Consider the following 16,056-nt stretch of genomic DNA (forward strand, 5'->3'; position numbering starts at 1 on the left):
ATAATTACCCCTATAATCATCCTCATCATAGGTGTAGTTGTAACCTCTTGAGTATTGATCCATAAGAATCACTCAACAGATCACAACTGAGTCTCGGGACCAGAAAACAAAAATAAGACGGAAACAGAAGCTGGACACGGCCCCGTGTTGAGTGAACACGGCCCCGTGTTCAGGGACTGTATCTGGGCGTTTTAATTAAAGTTACTGGTCACGTTGAGCACGGGGGCGTGTTCAGTGAGCACGGCCCCGTGTTCAGACTCTGTATCTGGGTATCTAACTAAAAATATGCAGCACGGGGGCGTGTTCAGCGAGCACGACCCCGTGTTCAGGCTACTGTAAATGCAAAACTAAACTAAAATGCAGAAAAATGCGCGCGTTTTAAAAAGGTTTTGAAAAACTGATTAGGCCGTCGATTTTAAGCTTTCTTAAAATCCTTGTGTCCCCGGCAACGGCGCCAAAAACTTGATGCGTGTCGGTGTGTATATATTTTAGATGTATATTTAAGCCCCTTTTTACACTTTTAGCCAAGTTTTAAATTTATAAAACACGATATTTACTAACACTAAACACACATATGGGCAAGTGCACCCATCGTGGACGTAGTATAGTGTTGGTAAGATACCGAGGTCGTCCAAGGACACAAGAGCTTTTAATACCGGTTTATCCTCAACGTCTAATCAAATCAAAAAGGTTAGAAAAATGTTTTAAACTAAGAAAAATAAAAACTAACTAAATGCTGAAAATAAAAATAAAATAAAGACAGATAGACAAGATGAATCACTTGGATCCGACACGTGTATTAGTATAACCTTTGATTATTTTCGCACTTTTGCACTTGTTTAAGAGATTATCTTAGTTATTGTAGTAGGCCCCTCTTTTGAAGGCGACGTTACCCTCAACCCAGTAGTTTGAGTCAGCAAGGATACAATCCTAAAGGGTCGGATTATTGAAAGATAATGAATTAAGTTATTAATGCAAATTATGGTAGGCCCCGCTTTTGGCGGTGACGTTACCCTCGGCTAAGTAGTCTGAGTCAGCAGGGATACAGTCCTAAATAGCCGGGTTATAGTATTAATAGTAGTTAACTTATGAGGGGGTCAAAGAGTTTGGATCCCCGCCATCCAATACCTATGGGCATTGAAGGAGATCCTACTAAAATTGACCCAGGTCCCAAGCAGGACCTCTAAACGCTGAACAAGGGCAAGACCCTTACCAAACCGTTCCCTTAACCCCCGACCAGGTAGCCAACATACCTCCATATAGACCGTGGAGATATGAATGGTGAAAATCTTTTATTTTATATAGACAGTAAAATAATGCCAAGACACCACGGACAAACGATAAGGAAAGATCACCTTCAACATAAGCAACTAGTTATTAAAGTCATTAATACAAAACCAAATAAAAAGTGCAAAAGATTAAAAATAAAAAGTATTATACTAAACACTTGTCTTCACCAAGTGATGTAAGAGACTTAGGCAAACATGGCCTTGATTGTCAAGAACTCTTACGATCAATCTTGGATCCCGAGACGACTCACACACTCTACGATGGACAATGGATACAATTACATTTAAATTATGAAATTTTATGTAAATTATTCTATTTAAGTTATAACTATGGTATAAAATACACGCCCACTTTAATTTATGACAAAAAAGCATATTGCAAAAATATAATATAATATAAATGGGTTAAACAGGTCCACACACCAACCCGATTGGATTGACATGAACCCGACCCGTTTAGCTAAACAGGTTTGCGGGTTCAACCAAAGACTAACCCAAACCCATTTAGACTAAGCTCAAAACCCGTGAATTTCATATTTGGTTCGTGTCGTGTTTTCGGGTTGTGTCAGAAGATGATGTTATATTTTGTTTTTCTATACATTGTGTTATAAGTTTTTTACTATACATTGTGTTTTTCAATTGGTGGGGTTTCTATACATTGTGTTATAGGTTCTGGTCATTTTGTTTAGTCTGCTATCCATTGTGTTTTTGTTCTTTTGTTCAATGTGTTTTTAGTCTGACTTTGTTGTCCATTGTGTTTTTAGTATTCGTCCATTGTGTTTTTAGTCTGTTGTTCATTGTGTTTTAGTCTGTTGTCCATTGTGTCTTTTTATTTATCATCAATTGTGTTTTTAGTCTACTTTCCATTGCATTTTTAGTTTGATACACATTGTGTTTTACGTTATGTTCATTGTATTTTAGTCTGTTGCCCATTGTTTTTAAATATAAATTTACATATTTATATTAAATGTACACGTTTTTCCCTCCTAGATTATTAAATGTAGAAGGAATTTAAATCTAACATTTGGGCTGTTAGATATTTCACTAGATAATGTCATTGCCAATTCACCTGTTTTTCATCATGTTTTACTACCAAGATACCTTTCTTTCACATCTGTTGATAAAATGGCGTCATACACTTCTACAAAGTCTGATGATTTAAAGCAGCGCTTTATCAAGCAAGTTGAGGAGCAAGTATATGCGGATAGGGCTACTCTTCAAGAGCTAAAGAGGTGTTTTGATGGACTGCACCTTGGTCTGTTCACGAGAGACCAGGTTTCCAGAAACCTGATGGTGATGCCTTCAACTTTCGTTCGTGACCTTTGTGTTGTCAGTAATATAGAGTGCGGTGATAGAGACGTGGAGTTCATGGCGATGCTCAAGGATTATACATCGAGAGGTTCGACACTCGATAGAGTTGAAGCTAAAATTTCTTAATTCTTGATGTTAGATTTTTAAATTTCTGACCGTTATTGTTAGATTTGAAAGTTTCTTAGTTCAGTACTCGATATAGTTGTTACTCTTTTAATGCCATAAATTTTAATCGTATTAATCTTTCTTGTCGCATTTTACTTTTATTTATTTTAGCAAGCATAAGTATATTATTATATAGTATAGATATAGAATCTGAGGATTGCAGATCGATATTGATGTTGATGTTAAATTGTATCTAAATTTGATTTAGTTTATGTTGATGTTAAATTGTGCCTGAATATAGAATTGCAAACATGAAAAAAAACACTATGTATACCATAAACATCTAACTTTGACAGATCTCATCTATCTTCATTTGATGGTGGTAGCAATTGCTACGTTAATCAATTTACAAATAATTACTTAAATATTTTAGATTGTGCGAATTAGATGTAAGATTTTAAGTTAGTATGTATGACGATACAAGAACAATTGTAGTTACTAATCGTAATCGAATAAAAAGTCATCATTATCTTAAATATAGACACAGTTATTGATGTTCTTAATAGTTGGATAAGCAGTCATTTTGATATTAAAATATGTAATGAGTTTGGATGGTGTTAATCATATGTACCCGGATCGGGGACGGGTAAACTACTAGTTGTAAATAGTTCCCCTTTTGTCGTCAGGTATATATGTAGCCCTTGTTAAACAAAAAGGGTTTACTAAAATCGACCAAACCCTTGTTTGTTCTAAGAAAGTCCAGTGAATTCGAAAATCAGTCGGATGGATCGGATTGAGACCGTGAGAGAATTGCCGTTCCGTGTGGGATTCACCGGTCACAGTGGCCATATTCGAATCGACCCGTTGCCTTCCACCCCTCTTAACCCGCTACCGGACTTCATTCTTGTTAGTTTCTATCGTTTGTGGTTTTCATAAGAATGCTTTGTAAATTGATTATAGTTTTCATTTTGGATGGATATGTTTTGGTATCTAAATAGGATACTTACATTTCTTTGTCTTTTTTCAAGTTACTTATACCATGTTTATTATACTTGGTGGGTGAATTCACTGTCTGTGTACACAGCTATGATTTGATTGAAAAAATGCAACTAGAAGACTTAATACCAAAGATTGGCCGGCCATATGTTGTTGTGTTAGGACTTATGGTGTATAACTAACTAACTATGCAGTTAATGCGGTAAAATATCGGATATCGGTCAAGGACCGATATTTGAAATATAGGTTATCTCAGTGAGATATTGGTAATTTTAATATAATGCAGAATTTTATATATATAGCAATTTAACACCAATAATTCAGTGATATATCAGTAATATATCGGTCAAATATTGGTGATATATCGGTTATACGGTCAATATCGCCGATAATATCGGTACCGATATTTTGACCGATATTTTACTAAGGGACCGATATATCACCGATATTAACTGCATAGCTAACTAACTAAACTCTTTATGTATGTATGTGTGTATGTATATGTTTCCAGCCTCCTGCATTTCCTAAGGAAACACCAGAATCGATCAAACAGTTTGTTGAAGATAAATATCTCCTCCCAAGATTGGATGATGATGAATTTTGTGCAGAAAAAAGTGGAAGGCAATGGGAGTTTGACTGGTTTGACCAAGCAAAAGTTGACTTAGAGCCAACCATGCCACGCTCTGTTGTGGTACCTGCATGGGAATTACCTTTCAGACGACGTTCGTCAGACCCCAACAGTTGGGAACCTGCATCTGTGCAGGTAACTAATCAACTGCTTAAATAATCTTCTTGTTTCTGGAAAAGGAATTGAAACGATTGAGATGACTTTTAGGTTGATGTGTCTGAACTAATGGTAGAAGCAGATACTTCAATTGGTGTGCGGATTAGTGGACCTCCAAAGGATTTTGTGAAGGGAAGCCTTAACAACCGCCCATTTCGTCCAGGTGGTTTGGACGATTCTCAATCCATGGGAAGGACTTTTCCCGATGGTGCTTCAAACGGCGAATGGGTACACGAACTTCTCATTGGTGCTCCCCCTCAAGTCATCCCTCCTACCTTTAAACAAGGAATCAATCTTGGAGACCACCTCAAGGTTTTATACTTTTTAACATCACTCCTTTACTCATCATTTTACTAAAAGGACTTAATTTGAAGGGCCATCCATGTTCTTGGAATGTATGTGAAGAAGATCAAGGCTTGCCCCAGACAACACCTGAGGTAATGCTTCTCATGGTTCTTGTTTTCAGGTGATGGAAATTGAGTCTCTAGTGAGTTACTTTCAGTAACATCCAATTACCATTATATGATATGATTAAACAAAGTGGTAGTAACACAAAACGTCTTATTTTTAAATCTGATTACAAACTCCTTTTTAGGGTGGATGGAGTGATATTAAATCGTATTATCTTTCAAGTTTATATGCTGTTACCTCTGCAGAGTACTTTATCTGTTCAGTTTGATGATTTATTTAAAAGAGCTTGGGAAGATGATGTTACGGAACTACCCATTGATGGTATGCCTAATTCAACTTTTTTTTTTTTTTTTTTTTACTTTAAACTTTCAGAAATCAGGATACTTATCTTTTGGATAAAGAGATGTGGCGATTTCAACCAAATCACTCATCTTTTTCCTCCTGTATTACAAGTTTGTATGTTTGGGAGGTTAATAACGTTATTGTGTTATGTAGGGGATGCATCAGCATCAGATCTAGAAATTAATTTAATTGAGGCGGGTTCCCCAAGATCCATTCCAGTAGAAGCTGAAGACAAATCAGTTTTTCCACAGGACTCTGAATCATCTGTAATAGATCAGATTTTGTCAACATCTGGATCTGGAGGATTGACTAAAGAGTTGGGTGATAGTGGTGAAGAAAAGTCAAAGGAGGCAAAAGTATATTCGAATGCTTTGAAATAGTTTTTTTTATTGAGGTTTTGGCTTAATGGTTAGTTTTGTATTTTGTATTTGCAGGTCTGGGCTGTTACTGGAGGTAGTGATGGAATTGCAGATCATTTTGATGAACTTGTTCCTGACATGGCATTGGATTTCCCTTTTCAACTAGATGCATTCCAAAAGGAGGTACTATGATCGACATGCCTATTTATTATTATAAATATAGTAACCATCTTAAAAGAAAAGGGGTATGATTACAGGCTATATATTATCTTGAGAAGGGGGAATCGGTGTTTGTGGCCGCTCATACATCAGCAGGAAAGACAGTTGTTGCAGAGTATGCATTTGCACTAGCATCTAAAGTAAGTATGCATTTTCTAAAGATTCTTTTGTGCTGTGCGCTGAGGGGTAATATTAATGGATGATTGATTGTGTTAATAATGAATGCAGCACTGCACAAGAGCAGTATATACGGCTCCCATAAAAACAATCAGCAACCAAAAGTACAGAGATTTTTCTGGAAAATTTGATGTTGGGCTTCTCACAGGGGATGTTAGCTTGAGGCCTGAGGCTTCATGCCTCATCATGACTACTGAGATATTAAGATCAATGCTTTACAGAGGCGCTGACATCATTCGTGATATTGAATGGGTAATAAATAAACTCATTCTTATCAGCAGCAGCGGCTTTTGGTGAATGGGTGTTAATTTTTGTATGAATTGTATGTAGGTTATATTTGATGAAGTGCATTATGTAAATGATGTTGAAAGAGGTGTTGTTTGGGAAGAGGTGATCATAATGCTCCCAAGGCATATCAATTTTGTTCTCCTCTCTGCCACGGTAATTCTTTCTTTCTTCTACATATACATATGTAATTTTGAATATCTCATCAAGAAGTAGAAACTTTTCAGTTGGGGGACATTATTAATCTTTGTTATTGTATTTGCAGGTACCTAATACAATTGAATTTGCCGATTGGATTGGTAGGACGAAACAAAAGCAAATCCGTGTTACTGGGTAAGTTTTTATAAGAATTCTTCTAGTCATGCACACCCGTGTATATCAGATTATTTATTTATTTATTTGACAGGACTACAAAAAGGCCTGTCCCACTAGAGCACTGCCTTTTTTATTCTGGAGAAGTGTACAAAATCTGTGAACAGGAGAAATTTATATCACAGGGTCTGAGAGCTGCTAAAGATGCCCATAAGAGAAAAACGTTGACCACACCACCTGCACCTCTTCATACTCAGAAACCCAACACTAGTTTCGCAAGAGGCAAACCAAACAAACAAACCGCTCCCCAGAACTTTGTTGGTGCGGGTCGAGCCTACCAAGGAAATAACAATTGGGGCTCCAGAGTTTCTGAAAAATCTGTCTGGTTGTCTCTTATTAATAAGTTGTCCAAGACATCTCTTTTACCTGTATGTGATAAACTTTCATTTTTGTTAACCGAACGAATACTTGTGAATTACAATTTATCTTGTGTTTATAGGTGGTGATATTTTGTTTCTCAAAGAATCGGTGTGACAAATCGGCCGATAATTTGCGTGAAACTGATCTCACTAGTCGATCTGAAAAAAGCGAGATTCGCATTTTCTGTGACAAAGCATTTTCTCGGCTCAAGGGATCTGATAGGAACCTTCCGCAGGTAGGGTTGACCAGAACTGAACCTAGGCAGGCTATGTTCAGTTTGCTTCTGAGTTCAACAGTTACTAAACAATCCATTCTCTTGTTCAAAACTGTTTATTTTAATTTTCTGAACTTTAAATGCACTGTTTTGGCTTCAAATTAAAAAAAAAAAAAAAAAAAAAACAATGTTGTGTTGGATTCACAATAAGAAGAGTTTGAAAATGAAACCAAACTGCTCGAATTCGTTACGAGTTTTGGGTACATGAGATTTTATAGAATTAAAGGGTGTATTTATGTATATATGTTAGATTGTGAGAGTCCAAGGTCTTCTTCAAAGAGGGATCGGTGTACATCATGCTGGTCTACTCCCAATAGTCAAGGAAGTAGTTGAAATGCTTTTCTGTCGTGGCGTTATTAAGGTTTTATTTTCAACCGAGACATTTGCAATGGGGGTTAACGCCCCAGCTAGAACGGTAATAGTAAATTAGTAATAGTAAAGTAATTGTTTGTTTGTTTAATAGTCAAGGAAGGGTTGAGCATTGAAAGGTAGGTTTGTTTTGTTGGCTGGCAGGTTGTATTTGATAGTGTAAGGAAATTTGATGGGAAAGAATATAGACAGTTGTTAGCTGGAGAGTACACACAGATGGCAGGGCGTGCTGGTAGGAGAGGGCTTGATAAGATTGGCAGCGTTCTTGTCATGTGTCGTGATGATATTCCAGACGAGTCTGATTTGAAGAATCTTATTACCGGGAGTGCAACCAGGCTTGAATCTCAGTTCCGCTTGACCTATATCATGATTATGCATCTCCTTCGTGTTGAAGAATTGAAGGTACACAAACCATCACTTTCTTAACCAACAAAGTTTCTTGCTTTAGTTAGTTAAATAGATACACTACCATTTGATAATTACAAAAAACGACATCTATGTGACAGATGTTTTGTGAATTATGAGTTATCTTTTTTTCTTTTAATAAGGTTATAAACGGATGGATCCGTGAAGTTACCCTCCTAGGCATGAGATAATCTGCCATTAATTAATAATCAGAAACCATATCATGTATGCAAACTTCAAAAACTAATTATTGCGAATTCAGTTCACAATAATTAGATAACCATTTTGAAAACACAAATCCTAACACCACCATATTATAATACGAGTAGTATCAGCAGTCGCGTATAACCAAGTAGAGGATTTTTAGAGAATGTGAGCTGTATAATTTAGGTCAAATAACAATTAGTAAGGTACTTTCACTTCATTGCTAACTGGACTTGAAAAATAGTTACTGAAGAATCCAAATTTGACTATTGGTGTACATGGCTGAATGGACTTGTGATCATAAAAGTTCATTATCTAATAATATTGGGCAGGTGGAGGACATGCTGAAAAGAAGTTTTGCTGAATTTCATGCTCAGAAAAAACTACCAGAGCAACAGCAATTGCTCATGCGGAAACTAGCTCAGCCTACAAAAACTATCGAGTAAATTTATTCTTCATGTTCATATAATTCTCTATGCATGCATGCATTTTGCTTTCTTTTATTATGGGGTCTCCAAAAAACGAAATAATTTGAGTGTCAAATATTAAAAAAGGGTAGTTGCACGGTACCCCTGACCGTGGAAGGGATCTCCCTTCCCAGTTCACCACCCGACAAGGATCCCTGGCGGCAAATACCCATAGCCATCAAAGAGGGGTAAGAAACATGTTTCGAACCCGAGACCTCGAGTGTCCTCGGTCCGGCTTTAAAGCGGGTGTCGGTGGCCACCAAAGTGGCACTAATGGGAATTGAACTTGGGTCTCCATTGGAGAACCCAAGTCACTCCACCACTAGGCCACTTGTGGTGGTTAAAAAAGTAATTACAAAATATTAGTAGTACTAGTAATCTAGTTTTAAAACATAATGATTTAGGAGGTTTCATGCTTAACAAAATACACTTTGGGTTTATTTCCTTTTTAGCTATTTTTTATTTTAAAGGTTAAGCAAAGTTAAAAATATAACCTTATGCAAGTAAATTACCACCTTTAGAAGAAGCTGGTAGAGTTGTGGTGAACCGGTGATTAATAGTATGAATTGAGGTATTAAGCGTAATTGTTTTATGGGTAGGTGCATAAAAGGTGAGCCAGCTATTGAGGAATATTATGAGTGGTATTTGGAGGCTGAGATGTATAGAAACCACATTACCGAGGCGGTCTTGCAGTCTTCAGTATCTCAGCCTTTTCTTATGCCAGGAAGAGTCGTCGTTGTCAAATCCCAATCTGGCCAGGACCACTTACTCGGTGTCATCTTAAAGGCACCTACTTCTGTTAATAAACAATATATTGTTATGGTGCTTACCCCGTCTTTACCATCAATTAGTGATGACCCACAAAAGAACACAAATGCTGGTCTTCAGATACTGATGCCAAAATCAAAACGTGGCATGGATGATGATTATTACTCTTCTGCCACTTCACGTAAGGGATCAGGCGCTGTTAAAATTAAACTGCCCCATCGCGGTACTGCTGCTGGGGCTAGTTATGAAGTCAGAGAAATCGATACCAAAGAATTCTTGTCTATTTGCAATGCCAAAATAAAGATCGATCAAGTTGGGCTTCTGGAAGATGACAGCGCTGCTGCTTATTCTAAGACTGTTGTTAGTCTATTAAATAAAAAAGTTGATGGAAATAAGTACCCTCCAGCCCTTGATCCAGTTAAAGGTAGGTATATTTCTCATCCTACAAAGTCAAAAATATGAAACTTCAACTGATTTTTGGGTATTATGCCAGATTTGAAGCTAAAAGATATGAATTTAGTGGACGCTTACTACAAATGGAACAATTTATTGCAAAAAATGTCACAAAACAAGTGCCATAATTGTATTAAGTTGGAGGAACACATCAAAGTAGCTAGAGAGATTAAAAGTTATAAGGACGAGGTTAATACACTCAAATTTCAAATGTCGGATGAAGCACTTCAACAGATGCCCGATTTTCAGGGTCGTGTAAGTCTCGTTTTTATTTCTTTTACTTTTGGTTATGTATGTGCATTGTTTAGTTAGTTATATGTTGGAGTGCAGATTGATGTGTTGAAGGAGATTGGGTGCATAGATAGTGATCTTGTGGTTGAGATTAAAGGAAGAGTTGCTTGTGAGATGAATTCAGGAGAAGAATTGATATGCACAGAATGCTTATTTGAGAATCAATTGGATGACTTGGAACCAGAAGAAGCTGTGGCCTTGATGTCAGCTTTTGTCTTTCAGCAGAGAAACGCTTCTGAACCTTCACTTACCCCCAGACTTGCACAAGCCAAACAAAGGTCAACTTTTATATTTTTGTTCCTTTGTTATGTATTTATTTCTCCGATGTTAAAATTTGAATGTGAGGTAGGTTGTACGACACCGCCATCAAACTTGGGCAGCTTCAAGCACATTTCAAAATACAAATCGAGCCTGAGGAGTATGCTCGAGAGAATCTCAAGTTTGGACTTGTCGAGGTCGTTTATGAGTGGGCAAAGGTTCTCTCTCTCTCTCTCTCACACACACACACACACAAACACAAAGGAAAGTGTCTAATAGCAACCAAGTTTTTCAGTGTTCCACTCAAATCTTTATTATAACTTGAATCCATTCAAGTTTTAATACTGTTTATTGTTCTTATGAAACTTGGTTACTATTTAATGATTTTTTTTTTCAAGTGTAATGTGAAGTAACATGTAATTGTGAAGGAAAAAAGTTACTAAATAATCATCGTTATCATTTTGTTTTGGTCACTCAACTTTAAGCCATTCTGAAAACTTTCACAACAATGAAACAAGACTAAGGCTCGAGTGGTTTTATAGTTGGAAAATGTTTGTGTGACATTATTGGAACAATATTGAAACTTGTTTACTATTCTATGATTTTAGCCCAACAAAAACAAAAAAAAAAAAAAAAAAGAAAAAGAAAACTTGGATATACTCAGATTCATGTTTTGGTTTGGGGTGGTACGCAGGGAACGCCATTCGCAGACATATGTGAACTGACAGATGTCCCGGAAGGGCTTATAGTAAGGACAATCGTACGGCTGGATGAAACATGTCGTGAATTCAGAAACGCGGCAGCAATCATGGGTAACTCGGCATTATACAAAAAAATGGAAGTCGCTTCAAATGCAATCAAACGGGATATCGTTTTTGCAGCTAGCTTGTACATTACTGGCTTGTAATAACAAAAATTATTGTTATGCTTGTACATTAGGAGGTTGAGCACTACTTTTGGGTGATGTAAACTGACACTAAATCCATGGTTCATTTGACTAATATTCTCCATCTTCTTTTTGTTGATTGGAAAAGCTGATTTATTCAATCAGATTTATTGCAGTAAAGTCATTGAGGGAGTGTTTGGTTCGAAACTGAGTGGAATGCTAAAAGAATTACATTACATTATTAATATAAACAATCCGCATTTATGGTCTTGATACATTATCAATGATAGGTGTGGGCGGAAGCAAGCAAGTAGCAAGGGATTGGTGGTGATGTCACTAAACTTCTTGTGATTTTAATTAATATTAATATTATAATTATTATAATGAAAAGTAATTGAGCACAATATTCCCGGTTAATACTTTTAAATTATATACAAACAACTTATAACTTTGTTTCCTAAAAAATAAAAATAAAACTCCAGCCACAAAATTTTGTTCTAAATAACCTTGGATTTTAAACATTCAGAAACTTTTCTTTCTTGAGTGCTATGAACTTTGCCGCTAACTCGTCATAGTCTGGGAGTTTCGGATGCACATGAGGCAACGAATAGCACCTCATTACACCATCAGCTTCTTCATCCACACCTTTCTTCCAACGATCACAAGGCATAGTCATTGCCTTCACTTCTCCAGTCGGCCTAACAATGCAGTTGTGCTTTTCGACAGCGGGAGGATGGGAGTCTGATGATCTTTTCTTTGATCCTGCTCTAACCAACCAATCGATGATCGAAATCAGTAAGCCTATGCTTTTATGGCTTCCTACACTGGTGGTGAACATGAAAACCCTTTGATCTTCACCGTCCTCCTTCAATGGAGCCTGAAACTCTTCAATGTCAGTCCGATGGTCAAAGTCAGATTGATTTGGTGACAAGTAAATGTCTTTTCCATTGCCATTCAGTTGACCCTGAAAATATAATGATCATGCATGCATAGTAAGTACAAGTTATCGGCATGCATGCATGAATTAGGAAAAACAATGCATGCATACGTACCTTTTCTAAAGCCAATGGTCCAGCAGTTGTCGCAGTGGCGGAACTAGAAGAAAATTTCAGGGGTATCCCGATTCTTTTTACCTACGGCCGCCCCTGAGAATTCGAGGGCTCTTAGAGGCCCTTTGCGGTTAGTAAAAATGGGCCCTAATTTTTTTTTTTTTTTTTTTTTTTTTGCTGCCAGGGTCACACTTCGAGAGCCATTAGGTGCTTAATGTATATATATATTAATTTACTAGGTTACAGTCTCGTGTATTACACGGGTTGAATACTTTTTATTTAAACAATCTAGTAATAAGATTAAGAAATTATAATATGATATTTTTAGATACCATAATTGAAATTACATATTAATTATATATATGTTGTGAAACAATTTTAAAAGGGGAATTGTTAATCAACCTTTTTTAATCCGTACTTTTTAATAGTGTCACTCTTTAATAAAGCGAGAGAATAAAAATAATTTAATTATAGAGTTCAAACACAATTTATTTTTACATTCTAAAGCATACGTTAATTATCATTTTTTTATTAATGGGTGTATCACAAACAGGAACGTTATCAAATATTTTTTATAAAACTTTAAATATTATTTAGAAGTTTTATAAATAATATTTAGTTTGTAATAAAATTAATTTAACAACAAAAAGAACTAAAAGCTTATTAACAAAATAAAATAAGTTTAATACTTTATAAAATGATAAATAAACAAACAAATGCCTACAGTAAATTAAATTAGGTAAAAGATTAAATATTAAATCAACTTACTTTTGCAACTGACAAAATGTTACTTTTTAGGTTTGTTTGCAGAACTTCGTATCATTTATCTTTCCAATGTTAATATTTAACATTAATATATTAGTTCATCTTCTTCTCCATATTTTAAGCGGCTGTTGCAGGTTTCCATCGATCACCAGATATTTTCGTTTCCATAAATTGGAAAATTTCATTTTATTCTCATCTTTACTTACACTCAGGGGTATCCTAATACTTGTTCAGATGTATCCTCAACAAATAAAACGGCGATAAAAAAGAAAATTGCACTTCGTCAAAAAAGTTGAGGGGTATCCCGGGCTACTCCTGACACACACGTAGATCCGCCCCTGAGTTGTCGTTATCTCTTCCACCAGTTTGTACTTCACTTGATTTGGCACCTTACTGATCATGCTTAAATTTTCTCTAATCTGTATTCCGTATATTAAAATGACAGGTAAATTATAAGATTTTACATTGAATTATATATCAATCACCTGAAAATTGACTAGATTTCCTGGAAGTAAATCGAGTGCCCTGGCCTCAAAGCGCTCCCCATAGCGCTGGCTAAAGAGTTTACGTATGCGCAGAAGCTCTGGCAGCTCTCCACATCTTGCTGATGCGAAAATAATGCTCGATATTGCTTCATTGATGTCATTAGGGCAATCCCTGGTACAGTTAATATTTATTATTATTAATATTATGGCGTTTCCTTAAGACAAACGATCAGATTTAAGATCTTTCATACCTGCTACGACGAATGTAGGGAAGTTGATGAGATAAAAATTCACAAAAATGAGCCAAAAGGTCGTATACTGCGATGATGCATTCGTCCTTGTAGATTTCATCCACCTGATCGAGGAAGAAGATTCAATTACATTTTCGTCTATATATATATATATATATATATAATATTAAATTAGGAATCACCAAAAGTTTAAAAAACATTACTCTGTGGAAGGCAGTCTGATGATGACCGTGTTTGATGAGTTGTGCGACATCATTTCGTAACTGTTTTACAATACAGCATCTCTTGTTCTTGAGCAGACTCAAACGACACCTAAGCTTCTTCATCAGCTTCTTGCTGGATATAACATAAATGAATGAAAAAAGAGTGTTAAAAAACAGAAAGTAATTAATTAATATTACCATTGGGAGGCTTTTCTCCATCCAAACATGAGATCAAACATATCTACTGGAGGTAAGGTAAAATGAAGTGAGTGAAGTGAGGTATATAAAGAAAGGGGTTAGGTGGTTTGTTTAAACAGTTGGTTAGAAAATGATGAATGAGGGTGGTTGGTTGGTTGAGGTAGGCTTGAATATATCGGGGAGTGGGGAAAGAGGGGTGACGTGCGTGGGTGAAAGGGAGAAGTGGGTTACGAATTACCATTAAATTAAATATTTAGAGAATTATTTGTTACTGTTTAAATCCCTCAAAAATTAACTAACTAGATTTTCCCCGCCCGCGTTGCGGGGCACTAAGTCGAAAATTTATCTCTCGTTACATGTACGCATGTGTTTCGGTTACCTGTACGTACTACTCATAACACGATCTCAAAAAATTACATTGAGTCAACCATTATCATATTTTTGCTAAAAAAAGATGGAAAACTATAATTTTAAACCGGAGAAAAAATTATATTTTTTCAGGACAAATGAGCGTGTGTCAGGCAGCCGTCTGACACGAATAAAAATTACACTGACTCAACCAATCAAAACTAAACACTACCACAGCTTAAAAAAAAAACTAAAATAATAGCATGACTGTAATCACTTGAGGCAAAATTGTAATTTAACCAGGAAAACAAACAAAAACAATGGAGAAAATGTAAATTTAGGTTGAGGGTAAAATCGTAACTTGGCTTGGAGAAAAAAAAAACTAATGACAAAAATGTAAATTTAAACGGGGCAAAATCGTAATTTTGAACCAAGGGCAAAATTGAAATTTCTAGCTGGGAGCAAAAGCGTGAATTTATTTTTAAGTGGGGGTAAAAACATAATTTTGAAGTGATGGCAAAATCGTAATTTTAAAACGGGATAAAATCATAAATTTGTTGGACCAATAGGGTAGTGACAGACACTATTCCCTTTGCCGCCCATGAGAGCGATTAGATAGCTAGCACTATTACCGCCATCTTGAGAATGTAGATATTGAAAATGAAAATGAAAATACGTATATAATTACTATTCATTCACTTATGTTTTATATTGTTCATTCACTTATGTTTTTAATATGTATATAATTTCAAAAATGACAAGTGTATTTTATTTGTTCTCTTATATTCATGTACATGTAGTTAAGATGAGCCACTTGGGTTTTGGCTACGGCTGTTCACGAATCGAGGCCGAGCTATGGCTAAACTCGGGCCCTGCTCGATTATAAATCAAGCTGGTTCGGCTCGGATTTAAAACCGAGCTGGAAATCAAAGCTCAGGCTTGGTTTGGTTTTAAACCGAGCTGGCTCAGCTTGGCTTGGTTTAACTAGATTTTGAAAAGAAAAATTAATATATGGCTTAGCCTAATACATTACAACTTATAAGCCAAAATCAAGTTTAACAACACAAAATACGTTCTTAATTTCAACGGAATACAATATAAGTTCACTAGGTTATAACCCCGTGTATTACACGGGTTAAATAAATGAATTTTATATACTAAATAATAAAATAATATATTTTTAAAAACCTCCTTTATTGCACGGGTTGAATAAATGTAATTTTATATATTAAATAATAAAAAGTTATATCTATAGAAACCATATTGCACGGGTTGAATAAATGTAATTTTATATAAAAAATAATAAAAAAAGTTATATCTTTAAAACCACGTGTATTACATGGGTTGAATAAATGTAATATTGTTTACCAAA

General features: G+C 35.7%; 2 protein-coding genes across 2 annotated transcripts; one reads left to right on the top strand and one right to left on the bottom strand.

Annotated features, from left to right (window-relative positions):
• Nucleotides 1–3,399: 3,399 nt before the first annotated feature.
• LOC110885046 (DExH-box ATP-dependent RNA helicase DExH11) lies at nt 3,400–11,546 on the top strand. Its single transcript, XM_022132744.2, has 21 exons — nt 3,400–3,611; nt 4,213–4,464; nt 4,537–4,797; nt 4,860–4,922; nt 5,142–5,217; nt 5,392–5,594; nt 5,673–5,780; nt 5,855–5,956; nt 6,045–6,245; nt 6,324–6,434; nt 6,544–6,611; nt 6,685–7,018; nt 7,090–7,245; nt 7,535–7,699; nt 7,798–8,055; nt 8,595–8,704; nt 9,329–9,921; nt 9,991–10,205; nt 10,281–10,519; nt 10,591–10,717; nt 11,194–11,546. Exons 1-21 carry the CDS (start codon nt 3,489–3,491, stop codon nt 11,404–11,406), a joined length of 3,978 nt encoding a protein of 1,325 aa, XP_021988436.1. The 5' UTR covers nt 3,400–3,488; the 3' UTR covers nt 11,407–11,546.
• Nucleotides 11,547–11,779: 233 nt separating this feature from the next.
• LOC110881645 lies at nt 11,780–14,469 on the bottom strand. Its single transcript, XM_035978923.1, has 5 exons — nt 14,337–14,469; nt 14,139–14,271; nt 13,936–14,039; nt 13,685–13,856; nt 11,780–12,262 (listed from the first exon to the last, which is right to left on the bottom strand). The coding sequence occupies exons 1-5, from the start codon at nt 14,375–14,377 to the stop codon at nt 11,900–11,902; spliced, it is 813 nt and encodes a 270-aa protein (XP_035834816.1). The 5' UTR covers nt 14,378–14,469; the 3' UTR covers nt 11,780–11,899.
• Nucleotides 14,470–16,056: the final 1,587 nt, after the last annotated feature.

The sequence above is a fragment of the Helianthus annuus genome, chromosome 10, assembly GCF_002127325.2.
Source record: "Helianthus annuus cultivar XRQ/B chromosome 10, HanXRQr2.0-SUNRISE, whole genome shotgun sequence".
Taxonomy (NCBI): Eukaryota; Viridiplantae; Streptophyta; class Magnoliopsida; order Asterales; family Asteraceae; genus Helianthus; species Helianthus annuus.

Excerpts from the sequence above, each read along its gene's own strand:
- LOC110885046 (XM_022132744.2), top strand. The coding sequence starts at position 3,489 with ATGGATCGGATTGAGACCGTGAGAGAATTGCCGTTCCGTGTGGGATTC. Across the intron at positions 5,218-5,391 it reads TACGGAACTACCCATTGATG|GGGATGCATCAGCATCAGAT; the intron begins GTATGCCTAATT and ends TGTGTTATGTAG. Across the intron at positions 10,718-11,193 it reads TCGTTTATGAGTGGGCAAAG|GGAACGCCATTCGCAGACAT; the intron begins GTTCTCTCTCTC and ends GGTGGTACGCAG.
- LOC110881645 (XM_035978923.1), bottom strand. The coding sequence starts at position 14,377 with ATGTTTGATCTCATGTTTGGATGGAGAAAAGCCTCCCAATG. Across the intron at positions 14,040-14,138 it reads ATCAGACTGCCTTCCACAGA|GTGGATGAAATCTACAAGGA; the intron begins GTAATGTTTTTT and ends TTCCTCGATCAG. Across the intron at positions 13,857-13,935 it reads CCCTACATTCGTCGTAGCAG|GGATTGCCCTAATGACATCA; the intron begins GTATGAAAGATC and ends TAACTGTACCAG.